This window comes from Tiliqua scincoides, chromosome 4, assembly GCF_035046505.1.
Source record: "Tiliqua scincoides isolate rTilSci1 chromosome 4, rTilSci1.hap2, whole genome shotgun sequence".
Lineage (NCBI taxonomy): Eukaryota > Metazoa > Chordata > Lepidosauria > Squamata > Scincidae > Tiliqua > Tiliqua scincoides.
In genome coordinates, this window is record NC_089824.1 from 44,667,837 (window position 1) to 44,683,936 (window position 16,100).

At 47.0% G+C, this 16,100-nt stretch overlaps 1 protein-coding gene across 2 annotated transcripts in view; it reads right to left on the reverse strand.

Annotated features, from left to right (window-relative positions):
- TGS1 (trimethylguanosine synthase 1) overlaps window positions 1-5,201 on the reverse strand; it is a 29,244-nt gene extending 24,043 nt beyond the window's left edge. The window contains exons 1-4 of one of the 2 annotated variants that reach the window (XM_066624261.1): window positions 5,003-5,201; window positions 4,191-4,255; window positions 3,512-3,693; window positions 1,158-2,016 (exon numbers count right to left, since the gene is read on the reverse strand). In XM_066624261.1, coding sequence (XP_066480358.1) covers window positions 1,158-2,016; window positions 3,512-3,693; window positions 4,191-4,255; window positions 5,003-5,124 — 1,228 coding nt within the window. In that variant the 5' untranslated portion in view covers window positions 5,125-5,201. Of the gene's footprint in view, window positions 1-1,157; window positions 2,017-3,511; window positions 3,697-4,190; window positions 4,256-5,002 lie in introns of both variants that reach the window. The other variant, XM_066624260.1, reaches the window with a different exon arrangement.
- Window positions 5,202-16,100: the final 10,899 nt, after the last annotated feature.

Here is a 16,100-nt window from a genome sequence, read left to right on the forward strand (position 1 = left end):
GGAAATGGAACATTTCCATGAATTGAATATTTAATGAAAAAGAAGTGTAAAGCAAGAGAAAAGGTATATCTTGTGTTGAGGGAAGAGTCTCAGAATGGGGTGCATAGAAGGAAGCGAAAAGCACTGTTCCACCATCCTTTCCTTTTTCCATCCCACAGGAACATGTTACAGAATCACCCAATGAGAATAATGTTAATGTTGCAAGAGTCAGTTGCTATAAAAATAAGCAACAAATACTGAGCACCAAATAACCTAAAACCATGCTACAGAGTTGCCATATTAAAGCACACAATCTTTACTTTGTAAGCAAATGTTAGAAACTTTCAAAACTTTGTTAATGACAGTTTAAGACAGCAAAACCTCCCTTTGTGGAAAGGTATTTATCAACTGCAAATCCCAGTCTCAAACCTCTCAAATCCAGGATTATCCCTTTGAACTGTCAAAAGAGCAATTTAAACAACGGGCAGAATAACAGCCTCCAAAATAGATTAACTGAATCTCTCTAGCATTCACAACAGAATGAGAAGTAGTGAGACAATAATCATAATATGAGAACAAGTAATGTAGATATTAGGTAGATAGCTATCAATAGGTATTAGATATCTTAGATATCTTTAGGTATTGAAATATTCTCCAGTTAAAATACAGACTGATTTTCTTTATCAGGCACCTGTGATTTTCCAGAAAGGGAGAACGGGCTAGAAAGTCTCTTTCAGTCCCTGACCTGAAAAAGTTGAGGCTGCAATGCTGCTTGGGTTGCAAAGGACAGCTTCCCGCCCACCAGCCTCTAGTTGTTCGATGAGGGCACATCCACACACGCGCACCCCCACATGCAGAAAATTTTCTATCAATAGTTGTTTGAATCCACAAATACGGAACCTGTGGATATGGAAAGCTCAGTATACAGTTGTCCTGTTTTGACATCACAGTAAACTGTCATCTAACAAATGAGGAAATCTTCTATGAAGTCAATCATGTGAAGGCAGAGCTTGAGATTGCCACTCATTGTTGATCCACAAACCATAATTTATTGGATGAGGAATGTGACCAGGCCACTATTGCTTGGTGCTTTTTGCACTATTGCTTTTATAGTGCCATTACATCCAAAATTTCTATTTCTTGACTCAGAGAATAGAATTGTTGACCCTAGTACTAACCTAGCTTGCTTGAACATCTGTTTTCAGAAGACACACTTCCTTCCCTTGTTCCCTCCTCAGACTTCTCAGTTCGACTGGAATCACAAGGACAGTGTCTTTCAATGGTTGTTAAAATTAGTCCTTGATTATCCTTGCTATCAACCATGTTTTTCAAGTGGCTCTGTTCCACTTCTTCAGGGTTCAGGTTCATTTTGCTGATTTCAGTAAGAACTTCATCACAGTGCTCATAATTTGGATTATGATTTTCTTGCCAGCTGGCACTGGAAGGAATATGAGAATCAAGTTCTGAGTTCAGCACTTCCTCACGTTCTTCTGTCCCAATAATCTGTGTTGTGTTCATCTGATATATTTCCAGCCTACTTGTATTAGTTTCTGTGCCACTGCTCTGTGCAATGTTTGTGTCACTCTTCTGTGCAGTGTCAACAGTCCAACCCTGACTTGCCCAGTAGTGGAACTGTTCCCAATAATACCAGTATAATTCACTATAATGCTGATCCCACTGTGCCTTCACTTCAGGATTGTTCCAAGGCTCAGGGACAGCTAAAAGCTCAGAATCTACTTCTTTGTACTTTTCCTGCCAACTTTCCAGCAAAAGTCCTTCTCCATATTCAGCCCAGTATTTTTCCCATTTCTCTTTCATATGAAGCTCATCAAGCAGAGCATCACCGTTTTCACAGTTTTCTTCCTTTTTCATGACTTCCTTTTTATTTATGGCTGAATCATCAGAAAGAGAGCAATCATCATCATTGCTGTGATCTCCTAAGGTCTCTTGCATGATTGAGAGAATATCTTTTTGCAAGATCTTCTTCTTCTTCCTCTTCTTCATATTACTACTTCTCTTTCCAACATTCTCAGATCCCTGAAATTCAGTCACAAAGAAAATCAGTGCCCATGCCAATGTGCATACTGAAAGTAACATCTTGACTGGGTATAGTATTCTATATTAATTTAAGAAAAATTTCAAGATCCAACCAAGGAAATCAATTCGTAAGCCAGTAAGATCCAAAGCAACACGCCAATTTCAAAATGAGAAGCTATACATCCCAACTTGGACATCTTACCTGACAGGTTTTTAAAGGCAAGCACCTTCTATTTTTGTTATTTCCACACCAACTTTGTTCTTGCTTTCTATTCTCTCCTATATTTTAAAAGTTAAATTCTACTATTTCCCCTTTTTATTGAAGTCTAAGTAATTCTGGATCCAAGAGAAGAAAGAGATGCAATTTGGGAAAACAATTTTAGAAATGTATTGCTTTTAACAGTGTTACATAGGTGTTCTAGCTCTGAAATATTTGTTTATATCTACAAATACTATCACATGGCTTAAAGTTTAAAAAGAAAAAAAGAAAAAGCCACAAAGCTCTATTAATCATAAGTTGATAGAATAGCTACTCACTAAGTGCCATGCTATTTTTGCTTATAAATGTTTCTGCTACTCTATAACAGATTTTGCATATCAGTTCTAAGAACAGCAATGCATTTGAATCCACATCAAGTTTAGACAGAAATTTTCTTTAAAATAAAAAACTTGAAGATTTGCAGAAATAAGTGTACTTATTTCTATTTCAAGTTCAGACAGAGAAACACATCATTTAGCTCCCAATTGACTGTGCTTCTAGGTAGACTTGCATTTGAGAATTTCATCATCACTAACCAAGGTAAACAAAGTTTTAACTAATGGTGGTTAACTAATGGTTCACCTAACCATCTTGAAAGTGTCAAAAGAGCCATTTTTAAGAGCAACTTAGAACAAAAACAGCTTCACTCCAAGGCAAGTGACCCCTCCCTTCCCCCTGAGCACGTGAAAGAAAGATAATCACTTTGCATTCTGTCTCAGCACTGTGCTCTGGGTAAAGAGAGGGGTCACTGGCTTGGAGTAAAGCCTTTCTAAGTGCCTGGAGAGAGACTGATTGATGGTCTGCCGAATGCCTCTGTCTTACATCACAAAGGTCAGTAGGGTTGTTTTTAAATTGTCTAGCAAAGGGACTTTGTTTTTTAAATGGATTTGCTTTAATGCGATTTTTGCCATCCATGTGAGTTCTGGGATGGAACCCTCATGAATAACAAGACTCAACTTGTAATTTCTGCCATTTAACTTCAATGGTTCTTAATCATGGCTAAATTTCTACAGCAATTTGTAAAGTACATCCTTGGTGTTTTCAAGAGTGTACTTTGTAAATTGTGGTGGACATATAATTCATGAACTGTCCAAACATTTCCCAGATTCAAGTTACTACAAAGACAGAGAATCCCTCGTGTTACTTATTAAGTTCAAATGATTCAATTTATTTACCATCTCAGTAATTTGAAACAGTACAGAGGAACAAAATAAGGAAAAAATAACTGGGTTTTACCAACAGTTTCTTATGAATGGTCATGCTGCCAAATTGCACTGGAAGCCCCATACGCTTCATGAGTTCAGTCTCTGAATCCAGTTCAGTGTCTTCCACTTCAGAAACATAGTTGTTAGGTAAATCGGTATCTCCATAGGTGTGTTTTTCTTCTTGATCTCCATCTTCAGATACTTGATCTTCCCCTGCTAATAACATTAACTGATTTATTTTTATTATTATTTTGGTGATTTTTTAATCCCACCTTTGTTTAAAAAGTACAAGGCAGCTAACAACATTTAACAATATAAAGTACCATAAAAATTATACAATATGAAATAAGTTAAGTGCATCAATAGTTTCAGTTAAAAAGTCAAACCTTCATTTCACAGCAGTAAACTTCTGTAATATTCTGATGCAAAAGAATTATAATACTAAATTATATTTTCCATGGTAGTCCTGAATGTGCCACTGTGGTGGAAGTCTGACAAGTTCTCCCTTGCCAGAATTTTGCTTGCCTTTTTTTTTTAATACTGCGTAAGTTTTATTTTTAGCGTTTTATTTATATGTGTTTTAAACTATATTTTACTGTTGCTTATAAAATATTTCTAATATAAACTTGCTTTGAAAAAACATGTGAAGAGTAATTGTTTACAGAATGTACAATTTTAATTCAATAGAACTTCTGCCTAACATATCTTACCTCTACAGTCATCTTCATCTTTGACATAAAATCCCTTTAAACCAAGTTTATAGAGGTTTCGATCCCTGGAGGAAAAAAAATTAGAAAAATGCATAAACTCATTATTGTTAAGCCATATCTGCTCAAGGTTGTATGTATGCAAGAGAGATAAAATGTGTACACCTGGGGGCTGGGCAAAAATAGGATTACTAAGGCAATCAAAGAAACACGCAAATAAGATATTAATAATACAAACAAGTACTATAAAAGATCATGCATATATAGGTCACCCACTAAAAAGACTATAATGGGACTTACTTCTGAGTAGACATGCATAAGCTTGGGCTCTCAGGCGCCCATTCTAGCCACATTTACCTGGGAGTAAGCCCCATTGATGCTAGTGGAACTTACTTCTGAGTAGACATGCCTAGGCTTGGGCTCTCAGGCGCCCATTCTAGCCACACTTACCTGAGAGTAAGCCTCATTGTCAAAAATGGGACTGACTTCTGAGTAGACATGCCTAGGCTGGGGCTCTCAGGCTGCCATCCTAGCCACACTTTCCTGGGAGGAAGCCCCACTGACTCTAACGGGACTGACTTCTGAGCAGACATGCCCAGGCTAGGGCTCACACGCTGCCACCCCATCCACACTTTCCTGGGAGGAAGCCCCACTGACTGTAACGGGGCTGACTTCTGAGTAGGCGCGCCTAGGCTGGGGCTCTCACGCCGGTGCGCGCTTGCTCAGAAGCAAGCCCCCCGCCCCGGGGACTTCAGCCCACGGGTGACGCTTCCCGCCAGCGGCGAGGCGACGGCGGCTCCCCCTCCCCGACTCACTCGACGAAGGCCCGGGAACACACGCAGAGGATGCTGCTGCTCCCGCCTGCCGCCTCCTCTTCTCCCGGCAGCACAAGCAGCAGCGCGGCCACCACCGAGCTCCGCGGTGCCTCGCGCAGCATCCCATCAACCAGGCGACGACCAGCAGGCAGCACAGCGGCGGCCAGCCCCAGCCCGAAAACAGGCCCTTCCGGCGGAAGCCGGCCTCCTCCGGGCGTGCGCGCCCCAAAAGCGCCCGCGCAGACGCTTCCGTTCCCGGGGCATGCGGCGTGCCTGGGGGCCAGCAGCGCCCTCGGGTGGAAGGGAAGAGCGGGCGGGACACTCCGCTTCCTTGGCTCGCTCGCACCTCCCGCACTCTTAGAGGGCTGTGCACGGACGCGGTGCTCAGGGTGGCAGTCGCAGAGCCCAGTCCGACGCGCGTCTACTCAGAAGTCAGTCCCGTTACAGTCAGTGGGGCTTACTCCTGGGAAAGTGTGGACAGGACTGCAGCCTCAGAGCCCAAGCCTCTGCAGGTCTACTCAGAAGTCAGGAAAGTGTGGATAGGATTGGCATGTCAGGCAGCACAAGGGTGACCAGATCCAATGGAGGACAGGGTGCCTATACCTTTAGCTATTGTATATAAGAGGGAATTTTGGCAGCTGCCACCCTACACAAAAGGGTTTTTTAAGCTGCACCTGCCAAAATTCTCTTCTTGCCAGCCAATACAACCCTCCCCTCCATTGCTTCCCAGTATGCGATGCACCTTGCTTCCTCCCTGTGCTTTAATAACAAAGTGAACTTTCTTTTTCTTTCTTTTACTCAGCTGCTGTACTAAGAGAATTCTTCCTTACCAGCTGTCTTTCTGCATGCAGGGACTTGATTCTTGCATGTCTTTCTACAATCTACATGCAAGGACTGCCTCTTCTCATAAGAACCTGCCTGGTTCTTATCTTGGGAACTCTGAATTTTCCCATCAACTTTGCCTCTGCTGGTGGCAAGTCCTGACAAAACCTTCTTCCTAGACTGGAATTCCTGGGCTAGGGCACCAGTGAAGAGCAAGGAGACTGCCACAGGTCTCAAATGAATTTGAGGTGCACCCCCTTCCACGCTGCCTGCACTTGCCGCCTCACCACTCCTCTACTGCCCCCTTACCTTAATGGTGATGGATTGGGGGCTGTGTGTGCCTCCTCGCAGTGCCTCCCCAAGCTTGGGGCTGGACAGAGAATTCCCTTTCCTGGAGGTTTGCCAGCCCCTACACTAATTTTTGCAGCAAGCTTTCAAACGTTCTTTAATTTCTCCATGCCTGAGTTTATTGCATTTTATCTGAACTTTGTTAGATAAACTTTATTTGCTTGAATTATTCCACTTTGGCCTTAGTTGCTTTTTTTGGGAGATTCTGTTTTATTTTCCATTTTGAACCCATGTTTGTCCATCCCACAGGTGTACACATTTGATCCCTGGGTCGTATATGCAATGTTGGGCAGAAATGACTGACAGCCCAATCCTATCCACACTTTCCTAGGAGTAAGTCCCATTGACTTTAATGAGACTTGCTTCTGAGTAGACATGCATAGGATTGGGCTGCCAGAGCCCAATCCTATGCGTGCCTACTTAGAAGTAAATTCCATTATAGTAAATGGGACTTAACTCCCAGGTGAATAGGATTGCAAACTTAGAGCCAAATCCTATCCAATTTTCCAGCCCTGGTCAGTGGCGTTACTGGGGGTCCCCCCCCCCCCGGCAACCCCCAGTATTCCACCCCCTGACCCGGAAGTAATTGTGGTGACATCATCGTCACTGCAATTACTTCCGCCAAGCTGCCTTCTCCTCAGTTCCCCCTTTGAAAACAAGGGGGAACAGAGGAGGCAGCCGAGGCCCTCATGGAGCCTTCCTTGATGCGGGGGTCTCCATTGCAGCGGTCTGGGGCTGCTTCCAGTGAAGTCCTCTGTGCAGCTTGTAACCGAGGCAGAGCAGGGGCGACCCAGGCCAGGAACGTTCTCTCCACCTTGGAGGGAGACGCCCTCTGAGGCGGAGCAGGGGCGACCCGAGCTGGGAAGCAGCACGCATCTCCTCCGAAGTCAGAGGAGGTGTGCGCTGCTTCAGCTCTGCCTCTGAGAGCGTCTCTCAGAGGCGGAGCAGGGGCCGCCAGGAACACTCCTGGGAGGCATCAGGAAACTGCCTCTCAGGCAGCCTATCAGCGCCGACTGGGCCGCCCCCTTCCTCCAGAGGAGATGAGATGGGCGCCCTAGAGCGTCATTGCCTCTCTAGGGCGTATGTCTCCTATCCTCCTATAAAGGAGGAGGGGAGGGGGCAGTTCAGTCGGTACCAAGGTGTCTTTCTGCAGCGCTCCTGGGCACTGGGGCGGGGGCGAGGCTCCGAGAGGTGCCCCTGGAGGGTTGGTGCTCGGGGCATTTGCCTGTCTGTCCCCCCTAGGTACGCCAGTGGCCCTGGTGTAGTTGTGCCAATGGGGTTTGCACTGCATCTTGTGGTGGGAGAATAGTTATGGAGGCCTCCAAAAGCTAAGGCAGTGGTTCTCAAACTTTTAGCACCAGGATTCTCTTAGAATGGGAATCTGTCAGGACCCACTGGAAGTGATGTCATGACCAGATGTGACATCATCAAGCAGGAAAATTTTAAACAGTACTAGGCTGCAATCCTACCCACACTTACCCAGGAGTAAGTCCCATTGACTATCATTGTTAAACATGTGTACATAGTAGCCTGTTAAAAGTACATATGTGTAACATTTCCCCAAATGCAGTCACATACCATGGCAGCATCAGTATTGGCAACCTTCAGTCTCGAAAGACTATGGTATCGCGCTCTGAAAGGTGGTTCTGGAACAGCGTCTAGTGTGGCTGAAAAGGCCAATCCGGGAGTGACAATCCCTTCCACACCGGGAGCAAGTGCAGTCTGTCCCTGGTCTGTCTCCCTGGCTATGGGCCTTCCTTCTTTGCCTCTTAGCCTCAGACTGTTGGCAAAGTGTCTCTTCAAACTGGGAAAGGCCATGCTGCACAGCCTGCCTCCAAGCGGGCCGCTCAGAGGCCAGGGTTTCCCACTTGTTGAGGTCCATCCCTAAGGCCTTCAGATCCCTCTTGCAGATGTCCTTGTATCGCAGCTGTGGTCTACCTGTAGGGCGCTTTCCTTGCACGAGTTCTCCATAGAGGAGATCCTTTGGGATCCGGCCATCATCCATTCTCACGACATGACCAAGCCAACGCAGGCGTCTCTGTTTCAGCAGTGAATACATGCTAGGGATTCCAACTACTGCCCTAAAGCTGGGCACCTGGAACGTTAGGACAATGACACCTGGCTTCTCTGATGACCTGCAAGAAATAGATGACGCACGCAAAACAGCTGTCATCGACATGGAGCTGAGCAGACTGCAGATCCCTCTTGCAGATGTCCTTGTATCGCAGCTGTGGTCTACCTGTAGGGCGCTTTCCTTGCACGAGTTCTCCATAGAGGAGATCCTTTGGGATCCGGCCATCATCCATTCTCACGACATGACCAAGCCAACGCAGGCGTCTCTGTTTCAGCAGTGAATCCAGCTAGGGATTCCAACTACTGCCCTAAAGCTGGGCACCTGGAACATTAGGACAATGACACCTGGCTTCTCTGATGACCTGCAAGAAATAGATGACGCACGCAAAACAGCTGTCATCGACATGGAGCTGAGCAGACTGCAGATGGACATCGTCGCCCTTCAAGAGACTAGGCTGCCAGATTCCGGATCTGTCAAGGAGAGAAATTTCTCATTTTTCTGGCAGGGAAAACCACCAAACGAAACCAGGGAACATGGCGTTGGCTTTGCGGTCAGAAATACCCTGCTGAAATCCATCATCCCACCTACTGTGGGAAGTGAAAGAATTTTGTCCCTGCAGCTCCAGTCATCAGCAGGACCTATCACTCTCATCAGTGCTTATGCACCGACTCTGTCGTCTCCAGCAGAAGCCAAAGACAAATTCTATGATGACCTGGCCACCACTGTCAAGAAAATCCCTGTAAAAGAGCCATTGTTCATCCTCGGCGATTTCAATGCTAGAGTTGGTGCTGATAACAGTTCATGGCCCACTTGCTTAGGTCAGTTTGGCACTGGGAGGATGAACGAAAATGGCCAACGCCTGCTAGAGTTTTGCTGTCATCACGGTCTCTGTGTCAGCAACACATTCTTCAACACAAAGCCCCAACATAGAGTCTCTTGGAGACATCCAAGATCAAAGCACTGGCACCAGCTCGACCTGATCCTCACCAGATGCTCCAGCCTTCCCAGCATCAAGATCACACGCAGTTATCATGGTGCTGCCTGCGACACTGACCACTCCCTGGTGTGCAGCAGAGTGAAACTGCAAACAAAGCGACTGTATCACACGAAAAAGGAAGGAAGACCTCGCATTGATACCAGCAAGACCCGGGATCAGAGAAAAGTGGAGGAATTTGCACAAGCGCTTGAGGAATCTCTTCCAGGCCCGGCCGACGCAAACGCATCCAACAGATGGGAACATTTCAAGAATACCGTTTACAACACCGCCTTGTCCATATTCGGCAAGAAGACCAACAAGGCGGCAGACTGGTTTGAAGCCCACTCTGAGGAGTTGACACCAGTCATTGAGGAAAAGAGGAGAGCTCAAGCAGCATACAAGGCCTGTCCCAGTGAGCGCAACCTGCAGGTCCTCCGAACTGCTCGCAGCAAAGTCCAACAGACTGCCAGGAGATGTGCTAACGACTACTGGCTCCAGCTCTGTTCCGAGATACAGATAGCAGCTGACACGGGCAACATCAAGGGGATGTATGATGGTATCAAGCAGGCCCTAGGTCCAACACAGAAGAAAATTGCCCCTCTGAAGTCTGCCACAGGCGAGGTCATCCAGGATCGGGCGCAGCAGATGGAACGCTGGGTGCAGCACTACTCTGAGCTATATTCCAGAGAAAATGTAGTCACCGAAGAAGCACTGAACAACATTGAGTGCCTGCCTGTGCTGGAAGAGCTTGACAGTGAACCAACCCTAGAAGAACTTCACGTGGCCCTGGACTCCCTTGCCTTTGGCAAGGCACCTGGAAAAGACAGCATCCCTGCTGAAGTCCTAAAATGCTGCAAAGAGATCATCGTCACTGAGCTGCATGAAATCCTCTGTCTCTGCTGGAGAGAAGGTGGAGTACCTCAAGACATGAGGGATGCAAACATCATCACGCTGTACAAGAACAAAGGTGACAGGGGTGACTGCAACAACTACCGCGGCATCTCTCTCCTTAGCGTTGTAGGAAAGCTGTTTGCCCGAGTTGTACTAAAGAGGCTCCAGGTACTTGCAGAGAGCATCTATCCACAATCGCAGTGCAGATTCCGAGCCAACAGGTCCACCACTGATATGGTATTCTCCCTTAGACAGCTGCAGGAGAAATGCAGGGAACGACAGTCACTCTTTATAGCCTTCATAGATCTCATGAAGGCTTTCGACCTGGTCAGCAGGGATGGCCTCTTCAAGATTCTCCCCAAGATCAGATTTCCACCCAGGCTCCTCAGCATCATCAGGTCTTTCCATGAGGACATGAAGGGCACTGTAGTCTTTGATGGCTCCACATCAGACCCTTTTGACATCCGAAGCGGAGTGAAGCAGGGCTGTGTTCTTGCACCAACCTTGTTTGGGATTTTCTTCGCTGTCCTGCTGAAGCAGGCCTTTGGAACTGCAACAGAAGGCATCTATCTCCGGACCAGATCAGACGGAAAGCTCTTCAACCTCTCCAGACTGAGAGCAAAATCCAAAGTCCAGCTGAAATGTCTGCGTGACTTCCTCTTTGCTGACGATGCAGCTGTCACTACCCACTCTGCCAAAGATCTCCAGCAGCTCATGGATCGTTTTAGCAAGGCCTGCCAAGATTTTGGACTGACAATCAGCCTGAAGAAAACACAGGTCATGGTTCAGGATGTGGACTCACCTCCCTGCATTACAATCTCTGAGCATGAACTGGAGGTTGTCCATGACTTTGTGTACCTTGGCTCAACGATCTCCGACACTCATTCTCTCGATACCGAGCTAAACAAGCGCATCGGTAAAGCAGCTACCACGTTTTCCAGACTCACAAAGAGAGTCTGGTCCAACAAGAAGCTGACGGAACATACCAAGATCCAGGTCTACAGAGCTTGCGTCCTGAGTACACTTCTGTACTGCAGCGAGTCATGGACTCTTCGCTCACAACAGGAGAGGAAACTGAGCGCTTTCCACATGCGCTGCCTCCGACGCATCCTCGGCATCACCTGGCAGGACAAAGTTCCAAACAACACAGTCCTGGAACGTGCTGGAATCCCTAGCATGTATTCACTGCTGAAACAGAGACGCCTGCGTTGGCTTGGCAGCATCAAGTCTAATATGAAATGAATGGGAACCCACCTGAAATTGCTCACCACCCACCTAGTGGGTCTCACAGTTTGAGAAACACTGAGCTGAGGGAACATTTGTTTCCTTACCTTGGGGCTGCATTGGAGTGGCACTGGTGCTGGGAAGTTGGGTAGGATTGGACCCTTAAGCTGCATCAATGGACTTTAGCACAGGGTGACCAGATCCAGTGGAGGGCAGAGTGCCTACACCTTTAACCATTGTACAGAAGAGGGAATTTGGGCAGGTGCAGCTGAACTTGGAAGGATTTATAAAGCTGCACCTGCCTAAATTCCCTCTTCTATACCAGGGCTGGGCCAACTATCAACTTTAGGGTTCCTGGATCTTTAACAATTGTGTAGGAGAGAGAATTTCACCAGGTGCAGCTTCTATCTCACAAATGATAAGTTGCACTTGCTGAAATTCTCTCTCCTACACAATTGTTAAAGGTTCAGGATCCCTAGAGATGAAAGTTTTTCCACCCAGTGGCATAGCTAAGAGGGTGCAGGGCGTAGCATTGCACTGGACATCAAGCTTTATGGGGCAACAAGCTGAGCTTGACACTAGTGACCAAAATTGAGAAAAACTTGGTACGTGTGAATAATACCATCATGTTATATAACATTGGAAAGGTAGTTTAATGCTAAATGCAATGCAGCAAACTGCACTGGAGTTTCTGTATTCTATCAAAAGTTATGGTCAATTAACAAAAAATGAAAACAACTGCCATGGAACAAAAAGTGGATTTTTATAACTCAAAACTGACCTATGAGACTGATTGTTCTGAGAGCCAATGACATATTATGTTACTGACATATTGCAATGACATGTTATTATGATACAGCATGAAATCAATTAGGTGCTAATATCAGTCAGCTCACATTTCCATGTATCAAAATACAGTTACCCCTGCTAACTAGTTAAAAAGGCACTTTTTCAAGTGGTGTTTCTCTTATATTTAGCAGGGGGAGAATAACCATCCCTCTTCACCCTAGCACACTGTTTGAACTAATCAGGGGCACACCTTTTATTACTTAATTAAATTTGATTGGGGGGGGGCTACAAATCTTCTTTGACCCCAGGTAGCAGATAGATGCCTTAGCTATGCCACTGACTGGTGGGAAGCAGCAGAGTAAGTGGGTGGTGAGCTTCTGGGGGGGAGGAGGTGGCTTCCTGCCAATTTTCACTTTAAAAAGAAACCTGGGTGTGACGTCACTTCTGTTTATGACATCACTTCCGGGGCAACATTTTGAGCTTGGTACTGGGCTACAGGATCATTAGCTGTTGTATACAGTGGTTAAAGGTATAGGCACACTGGGTCCTCCATTGAATCTGGTCACCCTGCTTTAGTAGTAGCATGGGTATATAAACTGCATGTGGAAATAAAAGAGATGTCAGCAATGGCTGGATGCATGTGGGGCAGGAAAAGCTCTGCTGGATGCACAAGCTGGCAATCCGGGTTTCCTGGCAGCGTCAGCAGGGGAGAAATGACGACAGCTCGGAGCCTGCACTCCGTACTCAGAGAAAGGAGAGCCCCGACCGTCGCGGGAGGCACTGCGAAGCTCGCCCTAGCGCCTGCGGCGCGGAGGGAAGGGCTGTGGGAAGCGGGTCCGCCCACTGCAGCCCAGCAACGAAGACGCATCTGCCCCCACCGCATTGCGGGCCTCCAGTGCAGCCGGCGAGGTGGGGGGCGCCTGCTTCTCTCCAGCAGGGCGGGGACCCCCATGGGAGCGGATGAGGTTTGAAGGCCACTGCGAGGGACCACGGCAGGGCAGCAGCACAGCAAGGCAGCGTCATATGCAGGGGAGGCGGGGAGAAGCGAGGTGCGCGCGCGCGCTCGTGGGAAGGATGCTGGAGAGCCGGGCGAGCAGGAGGTGGAGTAGCGCTCTGCGGGAGGAAGGCGTCTCTCTGGGATGTGCTGTCTCAGAAAGAGTCCTTCCTCAACAAGGGTGTTGAAGGTGGATGCGGTGACCTGGCAGACTGATGGAACTGGACCTGGGGGGGCACCCCCGAGTGGGAAGCTCGGCAAAGACCTTAGGAAGCTGCCTTCCATCCAGTCACACCAAAGGAACGCCTTTGAAGTGGTGCTCTCCACCGTGCGGTGGGTGGGGAGGCAGGGGAGGCAGAGCCTCCCCACTGGAGTCCTTTGAAAAGCAACATCGTCGTGGGAGGCGCCCAAGCACCCACAACCTGCATGCATTGTGTGCTCGGGCACCTCACAGGGTGGCAGGTTCTGCCTCAACTGCTTCCCCACCCACCAGAGCATGTGGGCAGTGGGTATTTGGGTGCCTCACATGGTGGCAGCGCTTTTCAAAGGATTCCAGTGGGGAGGCTCTGCCTCATCTGCCTCCCCACCCACCACACATCCCTGCTGCCCTCTTACCCTGAGCGGGGGTGGGGGGGGAGAGCAATTTCCAGGGGTGTCTTTGGAGTCTTTAAAAAAAAAAAAGGAAAAAAAATGTGAGTGAATGGACAGACAACCATTCACTTGTTTATTCAGCCATATAAACCAGTTCGTGAACCACCTTTGTTGAAAAAAAACAGTGACTGAGAGCACCTCAGAAAGGATTTTTTTTCTCTGCTCTTCTTGGAGATGCTAAAAATTGAACCTGGGTACTTCAGCTCTCTAACCACAGGTTTATTTGGGGTAGTGGTGTCAGTGGTGGTCCTGGCCACCGTGCTGTCTCTGGGTGAGCAAGTAAGTGCCACTCTTCGCTCCCTCATAGATAATCTGAGGGCCGAGAGGCAGTGCCTTAGAAGGCCTTCTGAGAGCTGGGGAGCCTGCACATGGTATCTCCAGCTCTCAGAATGCCTCTGGGTGGGGAAGAAGTGGTTGCAAGCTGCCCTTGGAGTGGCACAGCTGGGGGGGGGAGTTCTGCAGCTCTTAAGTCCAACACATGTATTGGTTGGCAAGAACTTGGGTGAGGTTGCATAAAACATGCATTCACAAAATGCACACAACCCACTTTCCTTGCACAAAGTTGTAACACTAAGTGGAAAGCAGCCTTTCTGTGACTGGAGGCATGCTCTGCACATGGCAGGGCAACTTTGGATTTCACTGCATTCCATTAGTCACTTTGTTGTGGTATGCAAATGTTGAAAATGGTTTGCCTCCAGAAACCTGAAAGGCTGAAAGCCACCCTCTGCCAAAGGGTTTCATACATAGAATTATAACAACTGCTATTATGGCTAAAGATGCCAGTCTGAGAGTCCAATCCTGTGCTCTGCGGCAAGGCTCTGTGCTGCCGAGCTCTGTTGCAAATGTGCCAAAAGGCACGTTTGCAAGCCTCACTGCTGTGCTCCTGCCCGTGCTAGCCCAGCACCTGGTGGTTGCCCAGCTTCCGCGAGCCACAGCACGGGGGTGGGGAGGAGGCATTCCAGTGAGGGGGGAGGCTGGCAGGGGGGCGGAGAGAGGGCGGGGGAGGCGGGTCCGTGGAGCTCTGCTCCGCAGGATCCAAGGCACTCATGTAGGGTTCCACATCCTACACGAGTGCCTTTACCTAAAGTGAGTAGCCCCATTGCAGGGCTGCTGACCTTACTTGAGAGAAGGGGACGAAAGTCCCCTTCACCCAAGGCGCCTCCTGTGGTACCCCGGGAGGCGCAGGATCAGGCGGCGGCCCTTCTCGGTGCATGCGGAGCCTGGGTGCCCCGGGCAGCTCAGGATTGGGCTGTGAAGTGTCTATTGATACATATGGTCACAGACACTGGAAATATAGAATGGAACATACTTTATTAATTTGTCTGTTCGTATTGTGTAAAGCGCCATGCACATGGCTGGCACTAAGTGAAAAAACTGGTTCCTGTTCCAGTTCCTAAACTAAGGCTCCTAATCTAAAAATATTTTGTTCATCATTTATTTGAAACAAATTAAAATGGCTAAAAATTCCAAAACATCTAGAACAGGCCAGAGCAATTTTAGTGTTTTGTGAGATAGTAACATATCAAATAATGCAAAGAATATAATTATAGTATTATTTTGCATATATTTTGCAAATATGTTTTATCTTGTTTTTTAAATTATGTTTTTAATTTATGTTTTTAACCATTGTTGTAAGCTGCCTTGGGTCCCTTTGGGGAGAAAGGCAGGGTATAAATAAAGTTAATAACAATAATATGAAAACCCTGAAGTTACTCAGCTAATAAATCAAAGCTGTGTGTCAAAAGAAACTTTAAAACACAAACCAATAATTAGCAATAAACTCCACAAAAAAAATGAAATAATAGCCAGTATTGGCAGTATAACAAACTAGCAGTTAGGCCCAGCAGAGCTCAGGTCTTCAGGATTTTAAAACTGCTTCTTCACCTTCTCTTGCTCACAGATAATCTCATTATCCCTGCTTGTTCAGAAATGTCACTCAACCCCTTTCTTGAGCAGAAGGCTTGCAAATTAGGTGCCATTCAGAATAACTGACACTTTGTATGGTATGAATGGAGCATAGCTTGTGTGACACCAGCATTACATAAGAAGAGCCCCACTGGATCAAGCCAAAGGCCCATCTAGTCTAGCTTCCTGTATCCCACAGTGGCCAACCAGATGCCTCAAGGAGTATCTTGTTGCCAATCTCTTGCACCTGGCCTTCTGAGGTAGCCTATTTCTAAAAGCAGGAAGTTGCACATACCCATTACAGCTTGCAACCTGTGAGGGATTTTTCTTCTAGAAATCTGTCCAATTCTCTTTTAAAGGCATCTAGGCCAGATGTTTTTAGAAATTCAAATACATTTTGAAGATCAGCACCAAAGTTTTCAAT